At 41.4% G+C, this 27,325-nt stretch overlaps 1 protein-coding gene across 1 annotated transcript in view; it reads right to left on the reverse strand.

Annotated features, from left to right (window-relative positions):
* The window catches only part of plppr1 (phospholipid phosphatase related 1), a 42,357-nt gene extending 18,896 nt beyond the window's left edge, over positions 1–23,461 (reverse strand). Inside the window, exons 1-2 of the mRNA XM_017719752.2 lie at positions 23,249–23,461; positions 7,141–7,235 (exon numbers count right to left, since the gene is read on the reverse strand). Coding sequence (XP_017575241.1) covers positions 7,141–7,200 — 60 coding nt within the window. The 5' untranslated portion in view covers positions 7,201–7,235; positions 23,249–23,461. The remainder of the gene's footprint in view (positions 1–7,140; positions 7,236–23,248) is intronic.
* Between the last annotated feature and the right edge of the window lie 3,864 nt (positions 23,462–27,325).

The following is a 27,325-nucleotide window of genomic DNA, read 5'->3' on the forward strand; positions in this document are numbered from 1 at the left end:
GACAATGCTACACTTATTTTGTTTGTCAGAGAAGCACAAAACTGGCAGGTACACAAGGCAGTTCAAAAGAAATGTCTCCAAAGTAAAAATTTACTCAGCATCATGTGCTGCAGTGTTGCTCCACTCCAAGCTCCCCCTCCCACCCCACCGCAAGCTGCTCGTCCATTTGAAATGCAGTTGGTAACAGATGGCACGGGTGTAGTGGTGTTCTCCAGTATTTACGAAAGTACACCTCAGCAGTTTGCCATGCATTACCCATCGTTTTCTGTCTTTATTTCTGCATGTAAGGGCACAGAGTATTCCCTGTTCTTTTTCAACACTGCCATGCTGAGATTAGAAGCAGAGGAGGCAAGAATACCATGACACAGCAACAACAATGGAATCAAAGAGCCATTGGTGGGTATGCAAGTTTGACCATTTGTACAGTTTGCCGCTTTGTAAATTATACTTGTTGCAATCTGCATTTTCCTTTCCTTTACTTTTCCAACTCTAGCAATTTGTCTCCAGAACAGGGCAACAAAAAAAGTCATTCTAAAGCTCCACAAGACATTATTGTGGTTGGGTTTACAAAATCCATCTTATACACAAAAAAACATCTTCCTTTGCAAAAATGAACCTGTGCTTAAATCAGGCTCCTTAGTATAAAGCCTCTTTGGAGGACATAATAGAATGCAACCCATTCTTTTAAGCAAATAATAAAAGGCTACAATAACAGCAGCTAACAGACTTACTGAATATAATAAGAGGCCTGTATTTGTAGGCAGTTTATTAAAGTGATTTACAGACTATTAAAGTATGATTTATTAAAACTTATAATAAGATCTCCAAAATCATACCACAAAGTTACTCTACAAGAACAGAGGGCATGTTTATTGTCTATGGCTGAAGCAGTGTTTTTTGTGCTGCACAGGTTTTGAAGCATATTCAATGTTTTTTTAACAACTTTTCATGGCACCAACAAAGAAAAACAATGCACACAAATTCAAAATATGGCATGTATGTCTGTCTTTTATTGGTGAAATACAAAACACTAATTTATGCTTTGAAATGCATGGCATGTTTGACTTTCTCAGTTCTGATGTTCATCAGTCAGTTTCTACCCAAAGATCTGCTGTCAACTGGATATTTATGGTGGCTGGCTTGTGCGTAACATCTGCAGTTGTTCATTTTCTCCATAACTATGTCACACAGTTTGTCGAAGCCAAGCACACATCTCCATGAGAAATATAACAAGGCCTTAAAGGGGAATCATACAGCAGTGGTGACAAGAACCAGGGCTACAGATGTCGTCAATGCAAATATAGCCATTTTATTTACTGTCCAAAAGCACCAATGTCTTCCGAGTTTTTATATGTAGTTGTTGATGGTGAAAGAGGTAAATAGGGGGAAAAAAAAAGTTTTATTTGGGGATATCTTTACCTTATATGTAGGGCATTATATATTTCTGTCTTAGGCATTGTATCCATAATCATTTCATACAGTACGTTTCTATGAAGTATCTTCCGAGGCATTAAGCTTCAGACGTCTGGTTCCTACCACCAACACTATGAACAACTGCGACAGAGTTTCTCTAGAGAAGAGCATTTTACATCAACCCACTATGAATTATTATGTCTATGGCAAACTTTTTTTTTTTTTATTGTGAAACATCACATTAAAAATTAACTTACAGAGAGCAGCACATAAAGGTGTCTAAACAGATGTGCGACAAAGAGAGATGATGAATTTTGGCAAAAACGTTACTCTATTAGCTCACATATGTTAGGTTGGCCCAGTTCATGTAGAGAGTAATCTGCCTTGAAATGGCAGAGCTGGGGACAATGTAATAAAAAGAAAAATACTTGTCTATTTTTTTCCAGCCAGGAAAGGCTGCAAGCTTTCTTTCTACGCTGCTTAAAAAAAATTTAATTTTCCAGACAAAGCATCACCTCTGCAAAGCCCAAGACCTTTTTTTGTTGAGTTGTCAGAAACAGAAGGAGCAAACAAATGTCATCATTTTCTTGCACTGCAGACCCATCGACAGCCAATCTGTGTCAGTCTGACCTGCATCATAAATGAAGTTGCACAGTCTGTCACAGAATTTGCCAAAGAAGTCTTGTGCAGTGTGACATGCAATAAACGTATGAGACCACTGTTACTGCACCATCTACAGTGAGCTCAAGAATTTTTAAGGATTTGTTGGACACCTTGTGTTGCCACATGTTCAGATGGTGTACTGTGACACACAGTTGACGGCGATATTAACCATTACGGGAATTCAGCGCTCAATTGTCTTTGACCATGCCTAATAATCCCACCCATACAATACTATCTTCAATCAGCCGTGGGTTGGGAAAACAATAGAACAACAATGCATTTCACACAATCTCGTGAGCCTACGTTTGTACATTTTATCTCCATAAACCTCCAAGAACCAAGTCGGCATCCCTGCTGTACACTGTAACACAGTAATCAGCACCTTAGAGCACTAATCCACAGAACTGCTGTTCCTATAAAAAAAAAAAATCTCAGATGCAAAACACTGCCTGGAAACTGCCCGTCTTTCTGGATCATCTGAAAAGCATGCATGCTCTCAGAGGGCTTGTTCATTTTTATGATAAACTGGCACGGCCACTGACCACAGGAAGAGGAAGAACAGGCCCAGGGATGGACAGCCTCCAGCCTTCTGCACAGTAAGTCACTGAAGGGGAAGGTAACCAACATATGTCACCGTATTTAGCAGGGTTTTCAGTAATGAAGCCATTTCATGGGAAAGATTCTCCTTCAGCAAAGAGAAGAAGCTTGTAAATAGAACTGACACTGTAACGTTGAGCCACAGACTATATAATCTCTGTTTTTGGTCTTGGCATTGTATTGCATCATAGCGACCCAAATTGCACGACTGTGTTACGCAGGTCTTTGCTTTGTTCATCATTAGCAAATGAGTGACGAGCATACTAATAACTCACAAGATCAGACTCACAATAGTCACAGTATGATTCAACAGTGATATTCCAGGACAAGGGTATTCAGGTCCCGTCCTGTAGAGACAGTCTGATGATTTTCTTGATCAAAAACATCTAAACTCTGCTCATCAGTTAATTACCAACTTGACTGGGTGCGTTTTAGGAAGGAAATAAAGAAACTGTGATGGAATGGTATTTTCTAGGGCTGCAATTACGATTTATTGCATTTTAACTTTAAATATTCTATTAAATATTATTTTGAATATCCAAATATCCCACATCAGCTTTGTTAGCGCTCAGTGCAGTCTCAATCACTTTCCTACAGTTCAAAAGTAGCTAGTTTGCAGGTGTTCGTTTGTTCTCTGTAATAAACTGAGAATTTGCTAGCTGAAAAAAAAACAATCCAGAGAACTAGGAAACTTACTTGGACTTCAACTGGAATTAAAGCCAGCGCAGTCTCCTGAAACTGAGGTGTGCAGAGGTGGCAACTGCACGCTACAGGTGGGCAGGGCTTCATAAAAGTGGCAAGCATGCTACTTATTTGCATGGCTTCCTGTTTTCAAACAGCTTAATAATGGGGCTCCCAAGTGGCGCAACCATTAAGCGTTGGCCCCGTCATCAGGAGATCGCAAGTTCGATCCCTGGTGATGCTACAGCCATCCATAGCACAGCTGGCCTCACCTCTCTGGGTGGATAGGATGGCCCTCCCTTCTCTAGCCCTCCCTTCCCTAGTCAGCGCAGGCGTCTGTTAGCTGATGTAACAGATCTGGCGGTTGGCGCTTTCCTCCGAGCGCATTCGGCTGTCCCGTGACGTTGCATGAGCATCAGTTCGAAAAGAAGCGGTGGCTGGTTTCACAGGTCTCGGAGGAAGCCTGTGCTAGCCTTCACCCTCCCAGCATTGGTAAGTATCATGTGATTGGTGGAGTCCTAAGTAGCGGATGGAACTGGAGACGACAACCCGAGAAAATCGGGTAAATTAGCAATAATATATTAGCAAATATTTGTAGCAGCCCTAGTATTCTCATAACCTTTTCACTAGACACCATCAGTAAAATAACGATTAAAAAAAATCATAGCTGCTGAAGTTCAGGTTAAAAAAAAAAAAAAAAAAAAAAAAAAAAAAAAAAAAAAAAAAAATCAGGTGTTACAAAAATGTGTTATGAAATGAATATGTTATGGGCCACATTGCTCACATCTAATTAGGCCTGGAAGATTAATCTTTTTTCCACTGAAACAGTTATTTGAAAGCATGCAATTTTAATTCATTGCCAACAAAAGGTTTAAGTGGAAAAGTTTAACCTAATAACACAGAGCTTCTGAGTTGGACCCAAGAGAAGCTGGTCTATTTAGCAAAAGAACAACAGACTTTGACCTTCATTTATATAAAATCATCACAAACAAAGAAAACATCACTGTTTTAGAACAAAACCCCTCTCTCTATATACTGTGTAAATACACTCCTCACAAAAAGTTGGGGACATTTGGCTTTCAGGTGAAATTTATGGAAAACGTACAAAGTTCATGTTACAGTGATATTATATCATGAAAGTAGGGCGTTTAAGTAGAAGCATGCAGTGGTGATTTCCTCCTCTCAAACAATTTATTGAAACAAAAGCCAACAACAGTGGTGGGTATACCCCAACAAAAAATCTCAATGTCTCAATAACGTCATGTGCCCCTGAGCATCAATTACAGCTTGACAGCGACGTCTCATGCTGTTCACAAGTCGACTTATTGTCTGCTGAGGCATGGCATCCCACTCTTCTTGAAGGGCGTCCCTCAGGTCATTGAGGTTCTGGGGTACAGAGTTACGAGGCTCTACACGGCGACTCAGCTGATCCCATAGGTTTTCTATGGGATTCAGGTCTGGAGAAAGTGCAGGTGACTCCATTTGAGGTACCCCAGTCTCCAGCAGCCGTTCCCTAATGATGTGACCTCGATGAGCTGGAGCATTGTGGTCCATGAAGATTAAATTAGGCCCATGTTATTCATGCAGAGGCACAAAAACTGGATTAACGGTGTTATTCAGTAGTATGGGCTCGTTGCTGTACCATTCACAAAGTGCAGGGCAGTTCTGTATTGACTAGACACACCTGCCCACACTGTAACTCCACCACCACCACCACCACCACCACCACCTTGCCGTTAAGCTCCTTGTTAGAGAACAGCAAGTTGTGCAAAAAGTACTGAAACATTGAACAGCTGGACATGTGCATTCAAAAGTTTAGAGAAGGTTAAACTGCATTTTTATGGGAAGCAAATCCTGCCAGAAAGGAAATGAAAATGAAAACAATAAAATGTAAATGAAAACCTCTTTTTGCCATTTCTTTTTCCAAACATCTGCGCAAATATCCTGCCAAAATTGAAAATGAAATGAAATGCCTTCATTTGCAATTTCATTTTTCACATGAGAACGAGCCATTTGTGACAAAAATGAAAAATTGAAAACACTGATTTGTCATTTCATTTTAGTCGTTATTCTGGTTTTTCACGGCCAAATCTAAAATGAAAAAGTTAACAGACAAAAGAAAACGCAAACTTCACTTTGGCTTTCGCTTTTCTTCATGAAACGCAGAATACGTGTCAAAACTAAAATCAAAACGCAAAGTTTACTTTCTTATTTCTTTTTCATAGCGATCGGCTGCAGATCTGACAAAATTAAAATGAAAATGCAAAATGAATAAAATCAACAGCAAAGAGTCTTCGTCAACTTCCGTCAACTTTTACACATACTATGACACCAGAACTAGTCAGAATGCTCATCCCTAAAAATCACCCAAACCTGCCAGCACGACCTCTATTGCACCAGTTCTTTATTTCAGCAGCACCATGTTTCCATTAACAATGTTATGCTTTCATAAATGCGAAAGGATAAAGATGAAGACGAGCAGGGAGACAAACGCTCGGCCGTTTTGTCAGAGTTGGAAAGTAAAACACGACTCACTGTCAGTGAGTAAGGGGCGCTTCTGACAATCACATAAACCCCATGAACAGCAACACATTACCTCCATTTGTTTTTTACTCATACTCTTCTGCCTTGAGTCTGGCAGTAGGACAGTCCTGCCACATCCTGCCAGTGTGAAATGGCTCAATTTTCCTCTGGGTGATAAAAGGACAAGACCACTGGCATCTGACAGCTGGTGAGTTAGTTGGCTGTCAACAATCTGGGACAAAAATGATGAGCTAAAAAGTCAAAGGGGAGCTGCAGCGTGTGTGTGTCTGTGTGTCTGTCTGGTGTGTGTGTTAAGAGTGTGTATATCTGAGGACATTCAAAGGTCTGCCAAATGCCAATATGTCCATCTTACATATAATCCACCTCTGTAGAACACTTAAACACTGCACTAGCAGAAGGCTAAGCTAGTCAAGCTTGGCTCTGTATCAGCATTATACAGCTTTGAGTATTTGGCATGCACTATTCATGGCTTTCCCAACACAGCAAAGGCTGCATATTGTACAGGACAACCAGTTAGAAGTGAGCAGGCAATACCGGCGTCTCTCAGTGAAAAAAGGCTTTGAAGTGTCGTCAGACGGTTCTCAATGATTAAGGGGATTTGACGGAAATTTTAATTAAATACTCAGCCAGTGCTGTGAACAATGTCTCAGAAATAAATAGGGCGTCATCAACCTAGTTTTCAATGTGCAGAGAATAAAGGAGTGGGGAGCTACACAAGCAGCCCAAAAACAGTAACTATCCACTGAAAATGAAAATGAACACTGTAATGTCTCTCTCATCATCAGGGCTCAACACTGCCTACTGCCCGGTGCACCAGCCCCAATATTTTCCATTTTCCCTAGAAAAGCAGACCCTGTGGCTTGTGTGACCACTTGCTATGCTAAAAACAAAAAATAAGTGGATAACTGATGAACACAAAAAAAGAAATTAGTAAATGCAAAAAAATGTATTCATCAAGTATGACTGAGAAAGATTGGTGTTCCGTCAAACATTATCAATTTTCATAATCACATACCACAAATTCATTCTTTATCAGGAGAAACTAACATAGAAAGCAAAATATTTAAAATCACAGCCCAACTTTCAACACAAGCGCTGTTCTACCACAATTATCTGCAACAATCCCAATTACAAACCCACAAAGCATAATCAAAGCCTGGCGTAGGTGGAGGTGGGTATCGAATGATATAAAGGGAAAAAAAATAAAAAATTAAACTCACACAAAAGCAACTCCTGACTTACCTCCACAAATATGAAGCATGGTATAATGGAGTAGCTACGTTGTGTGTTGTCTGATGCCATTTCCACAACTCGGTCACAGTCCCGTCGTTGACAGTCTGAAGAACAGAAAAGTAAAAAGTAGTTAAACTAGAGCTGAGGATGGTGATAAAATTCAATATTTCAGTATCTTCTAAACCTAGCATGCCCGTCATGTCTAGAAGCATCCAGCCACTCCTTCTAATTAGGTAATTGAGCTACTTTAAAGTGCAGCCATTCAGTTACATCCCCACAGCTTTTATAATCGCCCAAACACTGTACTTTAAACAGATTTTCTTTTAATACAACAATCTGAAGCCGCCAGCAAACAATACAGACTATAATTTATGTTTTCATTATTAATCAGTACTAAAACTAAAGCTTACTGAGTGAAAGTCAAAGTTAACGTATTTATGTGATAAATATAAATGATGATCCTACATTCAAGTCTGTATGTTGCTATGACTTCATGACTGTAGCTCTCCATTGTATTTCCTGCTACTGTCATGCCGTGAATTTGTTTATTACAAGTCAAAGTATCATATTGTGTGTGTGTGTGTGTGTGTCTGTAATTATATATATATATATATATATATATATATATATATATATATATATATATATATATATATATATATATATATATATATAAATATAATGTGCACACACACACACACACACACACACTAGAAGTTAGTGACAAAAACTGAAAACTTCTCTAAATTCTCTAAACTTCTAAATTCTCTCTATTTTCATGTTCGCCCTGTTTGCTAGTGATTTCATATACAGGATCAAATAGAATTACTTAAGATAACGAATAAATTCTGATTAAAACTATTTTGTCAACTCATATTGCTGTAACAAAATGCTGTTTGAAAGGGGGAAAAAATAAAATTAAAAAAATTCACTCTTTAGAGTTGAATTCGCACAAATAGGACTGAATATAATACTAAATAAATAATACTGAACAATAAACCACACAAAATAACGTAAATAATTACAATTAATTACAATTAGTTTGACAGCTCTACTAAAAAACCAACAATGCTGTGTGACCCCGGTACAGAGGATACGCGGTGAAGCTCCGTAAAAATCCAAGCTAAAAACTGGATAACTTTATACTAAGATTCCTCAACACATATGATCCAGTGAGAGGAAGAAAAACTACTCAAACCCAGGAATGCAGTAGAAATCTGTTAATGGAAAACACTGATTAAACAAACAGGGCATTTAATTATTTACTATGAAGAAGCTCTATATGGAGGGTTCAGAGGGTTGCTATAAGGTTGTACAGGTGGAGGACGTGGAAATAATAAACCAAAATAAATGCCTAATACACAGTGAGACACCTTGTTCTCTCCTTGCTGGAAATGAAGAGAATCAGTAAAAGAGAATGGCCTCAACCTACATGTTACGTGTAACACACTGGCCATTATGGTGCCATAAAAACAAACTGCAGTCTCCAAAACCCAGCAGTGGACTTGTCCGGTTGGTGCTTGAGATGATTTAGTTTGGACACATCATGTCGAGCTGCACTGCTGCCTCGCTAAACGCCCTTTCATTCTGGATCTGTCCTGTGTGACGCTGATCCACGATTTTGCTATCTGCCTCAAAGTGACAGCCAGTCATTCTCTGCCGCAGGTCCAGCACTTCAGTGTGACGAGTCTGACAGCTTAAACCAGCCGGAGCCTCAGCTCAACAACGCACAGGCCATTCCTGCACTCTCATTCTCACACGGAACTAGGAGTGGGCAATGTGGTGTCATTGCTGTAATAAATCATGCCACATATACTTTCTTGAATACACCATTCTTGATTACTGAAGAAGCAGATCTAAAAAGGAAAGATTTAGACCAATTAGAAACGACGACAACAAATAATTAACTGTATAAACTGCATGGTAACAAGTAGCTGACTGGATCTTAGCCCATTCTGCCATCATCTCAATTTACTCGTTTAATATTGCCAAAGCTTAGATTTTTTCCTCCTTTATTTGGTCAAATGCTAAAAAACCTGTCCATTTTAACTAGTTTGCCAACATCAGAAATTCTAAATCTCACGCCACATATAATGTCTCTGATGTCCTACAGCATAACTGAATACTCTATTAGCCTTTCCATTAATACTGAAATCATTATTTGGGTATCCATTGCATCATGGAAAACCAGGAAGAACGAGAAACTGCTGCAAAATTTTCCTTGCATTTCCAGCTGCTACTGTGAACTAGTTGTTGCTGTATCTTAACATCAGAATATCACAGACACGCTACCAAGGACCTGCTCTTACGGACACAACTGACAAGCCCCAAGTAGTGCTGACCAAGTTAACCACTCTAGCTAGCATAAACTAGAACCAAACACAACTTAACGACATTGCTCTGCTCTCAACAGCCCTATACAGATGGGATTTAATTAACATGGGGTTTAAATGCAAATTCTTCTTTTGTAAGTGCTCCTCAGGTGATTTTACTGCCAACAGAGTCGGCCAACTTAGTGTTTTTCTTTCTCCTCCCATGAGAAAATTACAGGCCGAATGACCTACTGTTTTACACCAACCTCAGCAGCGCTCTGATCATTTTAATCTCGTCCGGATACACATCTCTGTGTTTTTCCAGGTAAATGTTGCCTCAAGCAAGAAAAATAAGATGTTTGACCGCTGCTACTTACAGTATTTGGTCTCTTAAAGGCTTTCTAAATTGCAAAAAGAAAATTTATGCTTTTGAAGAAACCATTTGCTTGGTCTGAGTGGTAAACCTTTGACTCCATGGGAGAGCACTACGGGAGAAATTGGGAGAAAAGCTGCCAATGTTTAAAAGGGAACATTTACTGGCATCTTCAGGTATAAAGCACAACTTTATATTCACATATGCAAAAATATTTTCAACTTTTTTTTTTTTTGGAACTATTTTCTCTAGAAATATTGACTAGTAGCATCAGTGTCCGTTCCAACAAGATCTAGGCTAATGTTAATCTCTGATAAACTAAAATCTAACCCATTAGAAACTGGTCATTGTATTACTGTTCAGGTGCAAGTGTTTTATGACTCTTTTATACATCCCACTATTAAACTGATCCACTCTGAATAGGGCTAATGTTTCCTTGATTAACTAACAAATGAGTACATCATCCACTGTGGTGGAAAAAATCTGTGCAAGAGCCCACAAGTGATCTCTGGTTAGCTCTAGTGTTAATGTCAGCTTATCCAAAAGGTCCGCCTCCGTTACTCAAGCCTGACATAAAAACCTACTAGTTTAACCTGCAGTGACCAAAAGCACATCTCTGCTGGCTGCTAAATGTTCCATTGTACTACTGACTGTATTGGCCTGCTGGCACCTGTTCACCAGTTTGTGTATCGCGATGTTAATATAAGCTGACAAATGACAACAAATCCTGACGTTCCGTCAAGTTCTTAACTTGAAACCATGTTCTTCCAGAAACACAAGCTCTGAAAGCTCATTAATGCTAATTCATGTACAACACATACCAAACTACAAAATTACACCATTAGTGTGTTAATTTGTGTCCAAAACACGTTTTGCGATAAAATAGTGTTTAAAACCACCCATCCATCCATCCATCATCTTCCGCTTCTCCGTGGTTCGGGTCGCGGGGGCAGCATCCTGAGCAATGAAGCCCAGACCTCCCTTTCCCCAGCCACTTCCACTAGTTCCCTGGGAGGGATTCCGAGGCGCTCCCAGGCCAGCTGGGCGATATAGTCACGCCAGCGTGTCCTGGGTCTTCCCCGGGGTCTCCTCCCCGGTGGACTTGCCTGTGACACCTCCCAAGGGAGGCGTCCAGGAGGCATCCTAACAAGATGCCCGAACCACCTCAACTGGCTCCTCTCGACGTGAAGAAGCAGCGGCTCTACTCCGAGTCCCTCCCGGATGACCGAACTTCTCACCCTATCTCTAAGGGAGAGTCCAGCCACCCTGCGGAGGAAACTCATTTCAGCCGCTTGTATTCGCGATCTCGTTCTTTCGGTCATTACCCAAAGCTCATGACCATAGGTGAGGGTGGGAACATAGATCGACCAGTAAATCAAGAGCCTTGCCTTATAGCTCAGCTCTTTCTTTACCACAACAGACCGGTAAAGAGCCCGCATCACTGCTGACCCAGCACCAATCCGCCTGTCAATCTCCCGCTCCCTTGTACCATCACTCGTGAACAAGACCCCGAGATACTTAAACTCCTCCACTTGAGGCAAGAGCTCATCCCCGACCCAGAGAGGGCTCTCCACCCTTTCCCGCGTGAGAACCATGGCCTCGGATTTGGAGGTACTGATCCTCATCCCGGCCGCTTCACACTCGGCTGCAAACCGATCCAGTGAAAGCTGAAGTTCACGGCCTGATGTCCCCAATAGGACCACATCATCTGCAAACAGCAGCGATGTGACCCTGAGGTCACCAACCCGGACACCCTCCATCCCCTGACTGCGCCTAGAAATTCTATCCATAAAAATTATGAATAGAATCGGTGACAAAGGGCAGCCCTGACGGAGTCCAACTCTCACTGGGAAAAAGTCTGACTTACTGCCGGCCATGCGAACCAAAGCTCCTGCTTTGTTTGTACAGGGCCTGAATGGCTCGTAGCAAAGAGCCATGTACCCCGTACTCCCGAAGCACCTCCCACAGAATACCCCGGGGAACACAGTCGAATGCCTTCTCCAAATCCACAAAGCACATGTGGACTGGTTGGGCAAACTCCCATGAACCCTCCAGAATCCTGGAGAGGGTAAAGAGTTGGTCCAGTGTTCCATGACCAGGGCGGAACCCGCACTGCTCCTCCTGAATCCGAGGTTCGACTATAAGCCGGACTCTCTTCTCCAGTACCCTTGCATAGACCTTACCAGGGAGGCTGAGGAGTGTGATTCCCCTGTAGTTGGAACACACCCTCCGGTCCCCCTTTTTAAAAAGAGGCACCACCACCCCAGTCTGCCAATCAAGTGGCACCACTCCCGATGTCCACGCAATGTTGAAAAGGCGTGTCAGCCAAGACAGCCCCACAACATCCAGAGCCTTGAGGAACTCGGGACGGATCTCATCCACCCCGGGATGCAGCCCTGCCGCCAAGGAGCTTTTTAACTACCTTAGCGACTTCGGCCTCAGTAATGGACAAGCCTATTCCCGTGTCCCCAGACTCTGCCTCCTCACTGGAGAACATGTTGGTGGGATTGAGAAGGTCCTCAAAGTATTCCTTCCACCGCCCAATGACGTCTTCAGTCGAAGTCAGCAGCACACCATCTCCACTATATACAGTGCTAGTGGCACACTGCTTTCCCCTTCTGAGTCGCCTGACGGTTTGCCAGAATCTTTTCGGAGCCGACTTAGTCAGTTTCCAAGGCCTCACCGAACTCTTCCCACACCCGGGTTTTTGCCTTGGCAACGACTGAAGCCGCAGATCGCTTGGCCTGTCGATACCTGCCAGCTGCCTCTGGTGTCCTACAGGCCAACCATGTCCGGTAGGACTCCTTCTTCAGCTTGACGGCATCTCTCACCTGGGGTGTCCACCACCGGGTTTGAGGATTACCGCCCCGACAGGCACCAACTACCTTGCGACCACAGCTACAGTCAGCCGCTTCAACAATGGAGGAGCGGAACATGGCCCATTCTGAGTCAATGTCCCCCACCTCTCCCGATATCTGGTGTTTAAAACCATTAGCAGGTAAAAAACTCTATGGGAGTGGCATTACCTGGGATCAAGCTCAATAGGTCCCAAAAGATGGGCCGAGGCTTTGATGGCTTCACCGCTTCGGAGCCCCACCTAGTATCTTAAATGTTAACTTTACCATACTTACACTGCACTCCATCAAACAGACAACAAGTGTGGTGCAGTTTAACAGAACCTCCCCATTACCATTAAGAACCACAGTCTGAAATGATTTATTTGACTAATGGGGCATGTCACTTCAGGCAGTTCAATGAGGAAAAAAAAAAAAAAAAAAGTAAAATCAATTGCTGTGAACCAATAGATCAAACTCTTTTACTATAACAATGACAATAGCCTTGACAGCATTTATGTAAGAGAAAACATATGCGATGCGTAACGCAAATACTCAGAGTGTATCAAGTACAACCCAAATCACTGTCTTCATTTGTTCTAAGAGCATCACTCAGCCTAGGGAAACATACTAGGGGGAGGATTATTCTGCATGGTGAACTTTTTTTTTTTTTAGGTTGCTGTAAACTAAACACCATTATAATTAGCATTACACACCACTGGCAAATTCTACCATTACAATTTGATGCACAATACACTTTAAATATTCATTATAAGCTGCACTCTGTAGGGATTACAGAATGCTACAACAGAAACTGCTTATAATGAGAACAGCTCATGCGTTTTACAGTGAACGTTCAGGCTTTGCCACTGTTTGCCAAATATGAAAATACCTCACATTTTTGGCTGGAGATTGGTGTTACTCTTAAATAAAGATAGAAATATAGATGCCACACTGGGTTCAGCCAGGCACATCAACAGTGCCACCATTTTGGGGCGGTCAGCATCGCTGCTGGACTGTGTTCAGTACCATTACAGAGCATCAGTTTAGGAAAGACACTGTCCAAAATTACACATTTCCACATAACTCAGGAAGCAGAATAGGGATATATAATGGAGGGAACTCGGTGATCCTCACATGTAGATATAGCTGTGTGGTTGGTGATGCACAGAGAAACTGTTGGTGTGACTAAGCGAGAACTTGGGAGAGATTTAGTTCTGTTACGTTTTATTGCTTCTGCTTTGCACACCCTTGATTTACAATTTTGACTGGAAAACATGGTTTTATTCGTCTTTCAAACAACCCCAATTCCAATGAAGTTGAGACGTTGTGTAAAACATAATTAAAAATAGAATATGATGATTCGCAAATCCTCTTCAACCTATATTCAACTGAATACACTACAAAGACATTTAATGTTCAAACGGATAAACTTTATTGTTTTTTGCAAATATTCACTCATTTTGAATATGATGCCTGCAATATGTTCCAAAGAAGTTGGGACAGGGGCAACAAAAGACTGGGAAAGTTGAGGAATGCTAAAAACACCTGTTTGGAACATTCCACAGGTGAACAGGTTAATTGGAAACAGGTGAGTGTCATGATTGGATATAAAGGGAGCATCTCTGAAAGGCTCAGTCGTTCACAAGCAAGGATGTGGCGAGGTTCACCACTTTGTGAACAACTGTGTGAGCAAATAGTCCAACAGTTTAAAAACAACGTTTCTCAGCGTGCAATTCATCATCTACAGTCCATAATATCATCAAAAGATTCAGAGAATCTGGAGAAATCTCTGCAAGTTAGCAGCAAGGCAGAAAACCAATGCTGAATTCCCATGACCTTCGATCCCTCAGGCAGCACTGCATTAAAAACCGACATCATTCAGTAACAGATATTACCACATGGGCTCAGGAACACTTCAGAAAACCACTGTCAGTGAACACAGTTCGTCGCTCCATCTACAAGTGCAAGTTAAAACTCTGCCATGCAAAGTGAAAGCCACATATCAACAACACCCAGAAACACCGCCGGCTTCTCTGGGCCCGAGCTCATCTGAGATGGACTGATGCAAAGTGGAAAAGTGTCCTGTGGTCTGACGGGTCCACATTTTAAATTGTTTTTGGAAATCATGGACGTCGTGTCCTCCGGGCCAAAGAGGAAAAGGACTGTCTGGATTGTTATCAGCGCAAAGTTCAAAAGCCAGCATGTCTGATGGTATGGGGGTGTGTTAGTGCCCTTGGCATGGGTAACTTGCACATCTGTGAAGGCACCATTAATGCTGAAAGGTACATACAGGTTTTGGAGCAACATATGCTGCCATCCAAGCAACGTCTTTTTCAGGGACATCCCTGCTTATTTCAGCAAGACAATGCCAAGCCACATTCTGCACGTGTTACAACAGCGTGGCTTCATAGTAAAAGAGTGCGGGTACTAGACTGGCCTGCCTGCAGTCCAGACCTGTCTGCCTTTGAAAACGTGTGGCGCATTATGAAGCGCTAAATATGACAACGGAGACCCCGGACTGTTGAGTAACTTGTTGAGTAAGTTGTACATCAAGCAAGAATGGGAAACAATTCCACCTACAAAGCTTCAACAATTAGTGTCCTCAGTTCCCGAACGCTTATTAAGTGTTGTTAAAAGGAAAGCTGATGTAACACAGTGGTAAACATGCCTCTGTCCCAACTTTGGAAAAAACAAAGTTTATTCGTTTGAACATTAAATATTTTGTCTTTGTAGTGTATTCAATTGAATATTGATTGAAAAGGATTTGCAAATCATTGTCTTGTTTTTTTTATGTTTTACACAATGTCCCAACTTCATTGGAATTGGGGTTGTATTAGCAAGACAGTTCATTAAAACAGTGATTTTTTAAATAAGGAATTAATGTTCACTGTTTTTGTCAGAAAATGCATAAAACAACCTCAAGCTAAATTTTAATGCTGATAGTTACATAAGAGTTATTTGCTAATTGAGTAATTAAGAGGTAATTGCTTAATAATCAGATATTAATTTTAATAATCGAGAGATTTTTCGACTATCAAACAGTCATTTGTTGCCATAAGCATTCTGCCATAAGCATTTTTACTGCTGATTGTAATCCCACACTAGTACGAGGAGAAGGGAGGGGAGAGAATGCAAAAATGAGGGGGTAGTCTTTAAACCAGATGCTCACTGCAGAAGGGGAGTAGGCATATTTACAACTGACCTGGAAAATGTAACATGTTTCATTTTGGCCGGAATATCCCTTTCATTTCTTCTGATCTAGCATTTTATGCTGGTATCATACTGATACAAACACTGAGTACAGGACTGGTTCCATCTGCAACCGGTCAGCGCACTTGTGCAGAGTAAAAGTTATAAAAAAAACAGTCAGAGCATTCATTTGGCAAGCCGTTGTGTTTGTAATTAGCCTCAAATACCAGCCTCCAGGACAGATAGAGTCAAGGAAATGGATTCGGCCCCATCATTTGGGGCAAGGGGGGTGTACTTCAAATTCAAGCTAGTCAATTTCTACTACTAAATAAAATAACAAGTGAGATAAGACGAAGCAAACTTCATAGAATTTCCCTTCATGCATGATGCACATCACCAAGCTGCCTGGCTCTTATGAAATACAGAGTAAAACTGTACATCATTCAGGCATTATCATTCAGGAAAAACAGAATTTTGGACATATAATCTCTTGTGCAACCCTCATAATCCAAATGTCAGCTCAATGATTTCTTTACATTTTCCAGTCACATGGAAGCTTTTCATCCCTTATGTGACATTAAAATCTGTATGTCAGCTCGGATCCACACTTAGCTCAAATGTGTGGAGGAATCCATTCCCACCCTTCCGCTCACCATCTTAAATGAATGGCATGCTACCATCTAAACTCTCAACTTTATCAGGCTTAAGATTACATCAGGAAGTTTTCAGAAGAGTCCAATATAATATCTTCAGAAAACACTCGGCTTCATTTGATTAAAATAGAAAAAAAAAAAAAAAAAATGCACTGGCACTCCAGATTTAGATCAAATAAGCCATCATTTTGTATTCTGTCACTTGAGAGGACAACCCGCAGCTGTTTGAGAGAGATTTAGTAGCTGCTTCTGCAGAAAAGGAACAGCATACTTCCTTTATTGCCACATAAACAATACGCACTATGGATCAATGGACAAACGCACAATAACAATGGGAAAGATTGAGGATTAGCAGAGGGAATAGTGTACATTTCACACTTGTATTCAGATTTACTCCAAGTCTCCAATATGGCTTGAGGGGAGATAACTCACCTTTTGGCCCTGATCAATCCCTGGCGACTCAGCATATCTCAACCCTCGCCTCTAGAGAATGTCTATCTGTCTGTCTCTCACTCTCACCAAGCCTTCTTCCTGAGGGACTGACAGTGACACATCTCCAGTCTTGGCCTGCATCAGAAAGGCTCTCTGACTACCATGGGAGTAATGCAATACCAGTTAGCAGACAATAATGGGCCAGGAGGTCTGTGAGCCTTCCCCTGGGACAGCTGGCATGGAAACCATGTGGTGTGGACACTTGTTCCATTGCTAAAATGGAAGAAAAAAAGGGGGGGGGGGGCACAGTGGGGTTTCACTGTAGCTTTAACTAACTGAATTCAAGGGCATTTTGCACAAAAATGGGAGAACTGAAATATTAGTTCATACTGAATACAATGATGTGATTTCATTTCAACAGTAGCTAATGTACAAGCAGTTTACAGTAGAGCCTGATTGATAAATCAGTGTGGCGACATCAGCTGATTTAGGCTAGCTGCAGATGAATCTGTATCAGCATTCATAATGACAGATAAATGACAAAAGAAAGAAACAGGGAGGCGGAAGATAGGACCTTCAACCATTTTACGAGTGTTGTTGTCACACAGTTTATCCATCACAGGGCGCTCTGCAGGTTCCCTGTTGGCACCAGTGTTTGGAACGGCACAAATCGCAATCGACTGACCCAAAGGGTCGAGCAGAGTAATCCACGAAAGAGGTTATCAGGGTTCATGGTAAGCTGGCATTTCTCATGAGAAATGCGTTACTTAAATAATCATGCAAAAATATCCCCATCACTTCTAAACTTAGCCTAAAAAACCTGGCAGCATTCAGATCAGCCATGCCTGCGTTTGCTGCAGTAAGTGAAAGTCGTTACTGCAGATGTCAAAATAGCCTGAGATTAACGTTATGGTGATCAAGTGGTGTAGGCCAAGCTATGAAAAACTTGAAGGTAGGTTTATTTATGAAACAGTGTGGCAGTTCTAGCGAACAAACAAACAACTGTCCTTTCTATTCTCCTTAACTCATCCCTTCTAAAAAAAGTCTCTGTCAACATTGCTTACAGAAGCTTGTAACAGTGTTCATTGCTAAAGTAGGTAACCCGCAAAACAAGTGCTACGTTTTTCAGTGGAAAACAACTAACGTTAATAAGCAGTTAAACTACAGCGTTTAACTTATTCTGCCCAGATGATGAAGCTGAAGTCAGCTTCTTATTCGACAGCTTTTCGCTCACGTTTTCCTGTTACACCTTAAATGGTGCAGCAGTTACATTCTGGCACCTGCTGCAGCATTTAAGGTGGAACGGGAAAATTCAAACAGGAAGCTGTCGAACAGGAAGCCTTGTACCTAAATAAAGCAATGGGTGCATTTCTGTGACTTGCTGTAGTCATTTGAAATTATTAAACCAAAGAAGACACATAAATAAATGTGAGCTGAACAAACATCTAACATGGCTTGGTAGTCAAAGAAAGTCCTAGCTTCTCGTTTTGAAACATTGTGTGTGTGTCTATGTTGTAATGGCACTGTTTCGTTAGAGCGCAGAGGTCACTGATACGCAGTGAGTTCTGGTATAGTTATGAGTAACACGCCACGTTCAGATGATCACATCTGTAATCATTACATTCTTTAAACGATAATACTCCAGATGTTTATGTTCATAACAGTAAAGTGTGAAATCCAAGTTGCAAGTGTATTTTTAACTGCATTAGGTCATGTTATCCTGGTGTGGACTTAAATAACTACACATAATTGTTAGGAAAGACTGTTGTCTTTTATGTATTTTTGAAGAAAAAAAAATATCGTCAGATATATCAGATACATTGAGGATTTAAATCCTCAAATATCGAAATCGGTATCGATCTTAAAAACCCCACATCAGTCGGGCTCTGGTATAAAGGTTCAAACCTTTCTATTTGTAACATCAGACAGTGTGTGTCAATTAAGAGTATGGCTGGTAATTCTATTAAATTCTATTAATCTCTGATTACACAGGGGGCAAGGCGAAACTTTTTTCAATACCTTTTTTTCAAATGTGACAAACAAGGCATGTAAGAAAAAACACTTCATTAATAGTAATAATTATTAGTTCACTGATCGCTATTCTTGGTCCTCCACATGAATCACTTTACCAGCATGATGCAGTCTTTCCTGCTGATATCTCACTGCTGAAAACAGTGCCTGTGTTTGGTTGTGGCAAGTCTAATAACAAATGCATCACCCGGTCCCCTATTTTGGGGGCATGTGTTGCATCATAAGGGGTGGAAATGTTGAATGTGGAGCTGTTTCTGCTCTTTGCCCCTGGTAATTTCTGAAAGTGAAACAAGCCAACTGAGAGCAAACACAGAATTCACTGACACGGGTAGCAGAAACTATTGACTCTCCACAATTAGTCAGCCACAACAGTTCTCATTACCAAACAAGATAATGAGTAATCTCTGAGGTAATGCTTGATGTCATCAAAAGGCTAATAAGGATGTACTCACCAGCTGTATGTCACTCACCATGACCATCACTTTTACCACATGCTTTCTTTTATTTTTACACAGTATTCTTGCCATGAAAAACTGCTGGACTATAACACAGAGTGAAGTGTCAGGTGTGTGTGGAATCCAGACTAGGAAACATATGATTAGGTCTACTTTAAGCAAAGGACGATACAATTCTTTTTCTGGCATATTTCATGAATAAATCATCTCTGAATCACTGAACCACTATTTCAAAACACTGAGTATCCATTTGACCCGTTTAAGAAATAAAGCCATACTTACTAATAAGGAGCAGGTTGTGGTGGAGCAGAATTCCGCATAAATCTCTGGCTGACGTGAATCTTAAGCTCCACACACAGATAAAACGCCCAGAGAACTCTGTACGTCAATTCCTATTCCCATTCGCCAGCAATTAACAATGGGAGAAAATCCATTACAGGCACATGAGGAAGTCAGCATGTGCCCGGTAAAAAATCAGTCACTCTTCAGGGAAATGCTGCATCTCTTATGCAGTTCAAGTGCTGGGTAATTAAAATCTTGACTGAGAGGTGTTTCAGATTAGCTGCCTTAGAGAATTAGTGAGAGAGACGAGTAAAAAAAGACAAAGGGAGAAGACAGAGAGAGACACAGAGCGTGTTCAGGTCTCTGTCATTAATCATCCAGTGTCTAGTCTATGTTGTACTGGACTTCACACCTGACGAACATCACATTTCGCACGCTATCACATTTCCAATATGGCTGGGGTTTTCATTACAGCTGAAACGCTGAACCACCGGGGATCTGCCAATACATAAACATGTTCTGCCACTGACAGTGCATTTTGTCAGTGTAGTGTCAATTCTGACAAGGGGAAACAGCCACCAGTCCATAATACTCCCACAGTAGGTATTAGCTGCAGGCAGTTTACTGCATAACTAGGCAAAAGACACAGGGAAGCCAATAAGAAAATAAAAATGTGGGATATTAACGTAACAATAGGCTCTGTCTTAAATATGCCATGTGTCTGTGAGCAGTAATAAATGATGAAGTCTACTGTAAATGCCCCCTTACACCTCAAATTTCCTATTGCTGCCATCAGGTTCAAGGCCAACTAGCCAAACAAGCCTACCTGAAACACATGTCTCAAGATCATGATACTATGAAAAACTGATTCAACCCAATAAAATTTAATCTTCTCAATGAATCAGCAACGATAGTCCAACAGTCCAACAATCATGTATTTTAAATCCACAGGATAACAGTACAGCTTGTCTTCTTTCACCAAGTTATTTTGGAATCTATGAAAGGCTGTAAATGCTTTGTTATCGTTCAGCCAAGACCATCTTTTCCGGCCTTTATTTAAAACTCTGATCACTCAATTCTTTATTTGACTGTTAGATACTCAGTATTACTAATATAACCAAAAGTGATGAGCTGTAGTGTTGACATTGGTGAGGAGCAATATCCTGGACATGGACTATGCCTAGCTTTGGGCTAAACTGCAGTGCTAGGAAACTGGCCCGGAGTACTGAAACAGCGATATAACAGGACCCACCACAGCCACGTTCAAAACTTCAATAGAGTTTAATATGTGAAACCTACTCAACAAACTTGTGAGAGTAAAAGGTTAAAAATCTCTTCTTGCTTTCAGTTCCCTTGTCATCTGCTGTTTCACAATGAAAAAGAATAATTAATGCGGGTTCAGTCTCAATTTTGCAATTTGCAACCTAATAATTAGTGTAAGTGATGGTCACAGAGCCCTGACCTAACACTAAGTATGCAAATACTACAGCCAGTGAAAATGAAAATGCTTTGATGTAAAAGAAAATAATTCCTATTACACAGTCCACTCAGAAGGGTTTGCTACGGAAACAGATTTTGCCCCAAGTAACCATTTTTGTAATTTAGCAGAAACGTTCAGTACAGGAATTCTCTGTATTTGCCAGAAAAGCTGTATCTTCAGCTGCATCTTTCTCCACAGAAGAAACTAAAGCTTCGCCTTTCGACACAACTAAACAACACGAGAAATAGCATTTCAAGCGTGTGGCCATTTGGTGGGGTGGGGGGTGGGGGGACACAATCTTTGCTGTATAACCATCATTGCCCCCAACTACACACCATGCTGATGGGTGGTCAGACACATTTCAGTACAGAACACAACCAAGAGCCTCACAAAAGAGCAGATTCTAAAATCAATCAGTTCTGCAGTGGACGATGTCAAGCATGTCAATTAGATCGCAAAGATACCACAGGTTCAGATCTCACCCCAAGTGTCAGTCCACTTAATTCTCTCCTTACGTTTCACAAACAAGAATGGCAAATTTATAACGCTGTTTTAAGAGTATTTCAGTTGTCAATACATCACAGCTCGCCATCCTAACTATAGCTCAAACACAGCTTGACCTTGTTTCAAATTCTTAGCTTTTGGTTATGCCTTTCTTAAATGACGTGACTTTGTATTGGAGTGATGGACAATGTAGAGAAGGACAGAGCAGAAATATTGCTTTTTGAGTAGAACCGAAAAATCTGCTACATGCTTGACAAACCATGGATGTCCAGATACTAAAGGTGGGCAATATGGCACAATGTAATATCACAATATTTTAGGAGGTTTTGAAGTGTCACAATATTTATTTTTATGTAAACTGATTAAAAATACTATCAAAAACTATGAATCAATCACTTGTATCCAACATTTTACACTAAACGTAATTAAACATGACTATGTCCTCTTTCTAATGAGACATGCAGTCAGTGTTCATAAGTACTAACCATATCCACGATACACTCTGAGAAGCTTACTGGAACGTCATTTATCACGATAATGATGAATATTGTCATATTGCCCAGCTCTACCTGATACTCCTCGCTGTGGAAGGCTACCCTCTCCTCTCCTCCCCAGTCCTGTTCTACTCATTTTAGGTTTTAGTGCTATTACACATCCACTCTAACCTCAAGAGGAGTGTATTAATGGGCTGATGAGGAGGGGAAACACTAAAAACGAGCAGGACTCGGAATCGCTGTCCTAAACAGGGCTGCGAGCTTTCAGGTTCAGCAATCGCATATTTTTCACGTCTCCGTGGTTTCAAGGCACCACTCACACTGCCATGCCTCTGCCTTCTCGTAAATATCCCGAGGATGGTGCTTATAATGCAGTAACCAGCACCCCGTGGCCATCATGTGGGCTGTACAATGGCAAAAGCAGGAACCTGCACTGCTCTGTAGAGGGTGAATTTCAAAGATCAAGCAGTGTGAGCAAACTAGCGAGCGCCATGTGGAGCAAATTCAGGATAAACCACTTCACGAGAGTCTAGAGTGCTTTTAGAGAGATACGGACAAAGTGCTTCTAACCGAGGTTACCAAAACTGTGCTAGAAGCTAAAAGCTCTGATGTTAGCCAGCTATGTATATATCCACCACGCTGGGCTGTTTAACGTCTTCATCACTTAAAAAACACCGAGATAACGCGTGATACTTCAAATGAAAGCTAAATGTGACTTTAAATGTGATTTTAGACTTCAACCATCACTGGAGAGAGCTGTGAGGACAGGTGTCCCCGTGTGTGAAATACAGCAGTCTAACGGTTCTCCCTGAGAGAAGCACACTTGTCCCCAAACTACAGCTTTCAAGTCGAACCTGCCTCAGCTTTCACATATTCAACGACCCGTTTAAAGGTCTAATGAAATGTTCGTGTCACTCGAGCTTATTCAAACTTCTCCCTCTTCTTAAAACGCAAACTGGACACGGCTAGCGGCCAAACACACAATGGCAAGCAGGCAGGTTGTAACATCATCACGTTAACTAGCAACGACGCTCGCACCATTTCTCCCCTCAGCCTCATCCCCTTCACAACTTACCGCTGCAGTTGACGGAGGCTACACGCCGATGAAAGGTGAAAACCCATCGAAGAACCCCGATGAGAAAGATGTGTCGGCTAGGCTAGTCCATCAACCGTTTGCTCTCCCTCTCCACGCCGTTAAGGCGCCACAGTGCTAGAGATCTCCGTGATTAACGTTAGTGGCTATCACCAATGCTAAAGGAGTTGATACGGGCTGGCGTTTGGGAGGGGGCGGGGTTCGCACGCGTTGTTTTTTTCCTACCCGTATTCATACAAACTCCGCCTCCCCATCCTGCAGTAGCCAGTAATTGGCTAGTGCTGTCGCGCCTCGCCCACTCTGATTGGCTCGTTTTTTCTCCTCACCAATGGTTGATTAGAATTTACAAGCCAATCTTAAAAAGGGTGGGATTTTTCTCGAATATAGGTGGGGGAAATCAACGCCTCACGCACACACATGTGTGTTCGTATCTCTATCTCTGTGGGGACATTTACTACTGTGGGCAAAGAATATTAATAATCTGTAATATTGAATATCAAAGCCCCCACAGCGAGCCCCCCAGGAACCAGAGCGAAAAACTGACTGCTTTATTTAAAATGTGCTTCTGACAAATGTGCAAATGTCCTATTAGCATTTCGGTCTCCACAAAGAGAGAAATACAAACGAACACACGAACAGTGAGTGAGAGCGCAAGCACACACACACACACACGCACACACACACAGTCAGGCAGTGCTCACTCATGCGTGAAAGAGGATACAAAAACAATCAGAGCGAGCCACTCTAACGGCTTGGGAAAGCTAGGAAAGCAGGGCACGGAGGGCGACTGGTCGCCTCCCAGCCTATCGTCCACCACGTCGCGTGCGTCTGCAGTAGAGTAAGGAAGCTGCTGCTTAGGAAAGGATCCACCAGCCCCCCAGCACGTGCGTATGGGGGCGCATTTTCGTGCAATTTGTGCACGATCTGGACTGGAAATGAACCCTCACTCGTCATTACAGCATAATCTGGTGTGGCAAGCGATGCTCACACGTCTTTTTTCCCCAGAGTGTGCGCTGTCAGCCGCGTTGATTCGTGCTGTTTGTCCGCGGATATGAGGACAAAGAGAGTGAAGGAATGCAGAATAACGCGTGTTGCTCTCGCGGCATGCCAGCCCCCTCCTATAGCCCCCTCCTACGGCTTTCATTGGCTCTTAAAAGGGACTCCTGTCCTTTGTGTTTAACCCCTAGCCAAGTCCGTTGCCTCCATCTGTCCTAATCCTATCCTTATATAAGGGGAGGCGCTGTAGCAGCTGCATGCGCGCCTAAGAGCACTTTGCCTAATGCTAAGCGTCGGCTAGAGTGGTATAAAAAAAACCCGGCATTGTGGAACTGCGTTCTTTGGAGTGATGCAGCTTCATCCAGTGCCCTTAGTATGGATGAGTTAGAGTCAGACCTGGGGTTGGCACGTGACGATGCGACCGTATTTAGAGAGCTTAAAAAGCGCTCTACTGTTTTCTCTCATACTTCTTATTCTTCTTCCACACATTTCTGTGACTAATACAGCCCGACCGCTGAACGTACGGACTCCGTTCCCACTGCGTTTCGAAGGACCCGGCGCTGTGACTTGTGCTATGTGTTTTTGGAGTCGATCGGATTTGTAGTTTTTAATAAAATTAAGTTTAAAAATGAAAAACCTCCCATTAGAATGGAATGTTCTAGAACTTCAAATTTTAACTGACGTCGATGACGTCACAGCAGGCCACTCGGTCTCACAGACACAGCTGATCACAAATCAAATGATTAAAAGATACAGAGAAAAAAGGACTCCCAACAACTCTGCGAGACTTGGTAGACCACCAAAACTGTCCCCATCAGATAAACAGATACACATCCTTGAGAGAGAGAAGAAAATCAAGCTCCACTCTTGCTTCAGATCTGAAAAAATCCAAAGGTGTTTCTGTCCATCCTTCCACTGTGAGAAGACAAGTCAACACTATGAGTCTGAAAGGATGTGTAGCTGTCAAGAAGCCTTTACTGAGAAAGAAAAGAGCATTTTAAGCTGGTGGTAAGACTAACTTTGAATGTGTTTAAAAACATCCCACCAGATTAAAACTGAAAGAAAATCTTCTGAAAAGAATACAAGCTGTGATAAAAGCAAAGAGTGGACACTAAATATAGAAACATTTAAAATTCTGTGTAGTTATGTGAGGCTTCTGTGTAATTTTATGTTAAATATATCAGTGCTGTTGGAAGAAAACCTCATATCTCCATTTTTCAGTTTTTGACATCATGTGAAAATGTTTGAAATGAGGGTGGATAATGCTAGCTAACATTACTGCTAGGAAGACGCGTTTGCACATGGCATTCTGGGTATTGTGGTGAGAAAACAAACAGAAATAATGATACAAATTAGTACATTCTGTTAAAACAAGGAAACAAAGACAGGGCAGTAAAAACTCCCTTCCCTGTGATAAAATCGTGGTAAAACACAGCCTCTCATGGCCTATTGCATTTATAAAATGGCGGCTAAAAAATATGATAAAATCTTTTTTTTTTTCTGAAAAAAACTTGTACTCAGTGGTCATTTTGACTGGATATACATATACAGACTGGATATAGGGGGTCCCTGAAGATTGCACAATACTGTAGTATATGCGTAATGTGAAAAGAGGTGCTTGTTATGACTCCACAATGAGATCAAGGGTTTAGAGTAAAAATGTCTGAACTACAATAAGAGCTACACAAAGTATTTTAGAGGCCAACAGGTCAAAGTACCTTTATAAATCTGTGAAAACATGGTCAGCCAGCAATTATGTGCAGCTTCAGCATAGCCCTTTGGCTAAGAAATGTACCATTCAATGGGAGATGAATAGTCCCACTGCTGATTATTAAATGTAAGCAGAGTACAAAAGAAAAGTCATTAATTTTTATGGGGCATGTTCACAGTCACAGGAACTCTGGGGAAAAAAACAAAGATGCAGGGAGTTTTATTTTTTGTCAAGCACACTTTTGTAGGACATTACTCTCCTTAAGACTGGGATTTGTACATTTTAATCATCCTGCCACATTATGAGTGCTATTGCATGTGATAGATATAAATGATATGTCATCTGAAGATAACTAAATTCAGTGAACAGTATCATTACTCACTATGTCCAATGCACTTTGCCAAGGCCAGGGCCAGCACAGCTAAAATGGCTCAGTTTTTGGCTAATGAAATAGCCTTAGCTGAAAAAAGTTAAATGATACATTTCAAAAGATTTTACTACAGGAAATGCTCCGTTTGATATGTTGGAAGTTGATTTGGTCTTGGTTTTAAAAAAAATCATTTCAAATATGAAAACTTTCATTGTATCGTTTTGTAAAGAACATAATGTGCACAGAAGCTTTTAACTTTGCAGTTCCACTGGGTGGATATTATGGTGTTGGAATGAGGCCATTTTACATGCAAATCCAAGCAAATACATTGTAATCCGCATTGTATGTCTCATTAAAGTGAGTAGCTGACGTACAGTAGACTGAAGCATGGCAAATGCTATGCTTTGTATTCTATGAGCTCCTTCAGTGTTTGCTGACAAACACTTATGTTCGTAATGGCTCTTAAAGAGGTTCTCTGGCCAAAATGAAAAATGTTACCATTCCTAAGTGTGTTGTGTAAATGCCTGGTTGCCTCCTGCAGTTGTCGTGAAAAGTCTTGAAAGTCAGGTTTTCTGGTTCATCAACTAGGAAAACACCATTTTGATAATGTATCTTGAAGGTAAGAGGAGCTACAAGTGCTTTTGGAGCAGATATATTAGGGTGGGCTGTTTGGTTGGATAGTGTAGTGGTTAACACCTTTGCCTTCTATGCTGTAGACTGGGGTTCAAGCACCCTACACTATACCATTAAGGGTCCTTGGGCAAGACTCCTAACACCACCTTGGCCTACCTGTGTAAAATGATCAAATTGTAAGTCGCTCTGGATAAGAGCGTCAGCCAAATGCTGTAAATGTAAATGAAATGAGGGTGGATAATGCTAGCTAACATTTCTGCTAGGAAGATGCATTTGCACGTGGCATTCTGGGTATTGTGGTGAGAACACAAAAATGATACAAATTAGTACATTCTGTTAAAACAAGGAA

This window comes from Pygocentrus nattereri, chromosome 18, assembly GCF_015220715.1.
Source record: "Pygocentrus nattereri isolate fPygNat1 chromosome 18, fPygNat1.pri, whole genome shotgun sequence".
Classification (NCBI taxonomy): domain Eukaryota; kingdom Metazoa; phylum Chordata; class Actinopteri; order Characiformes; family Serrasalmidae; genus Pygocentrus; species Pygocentrus nattereri.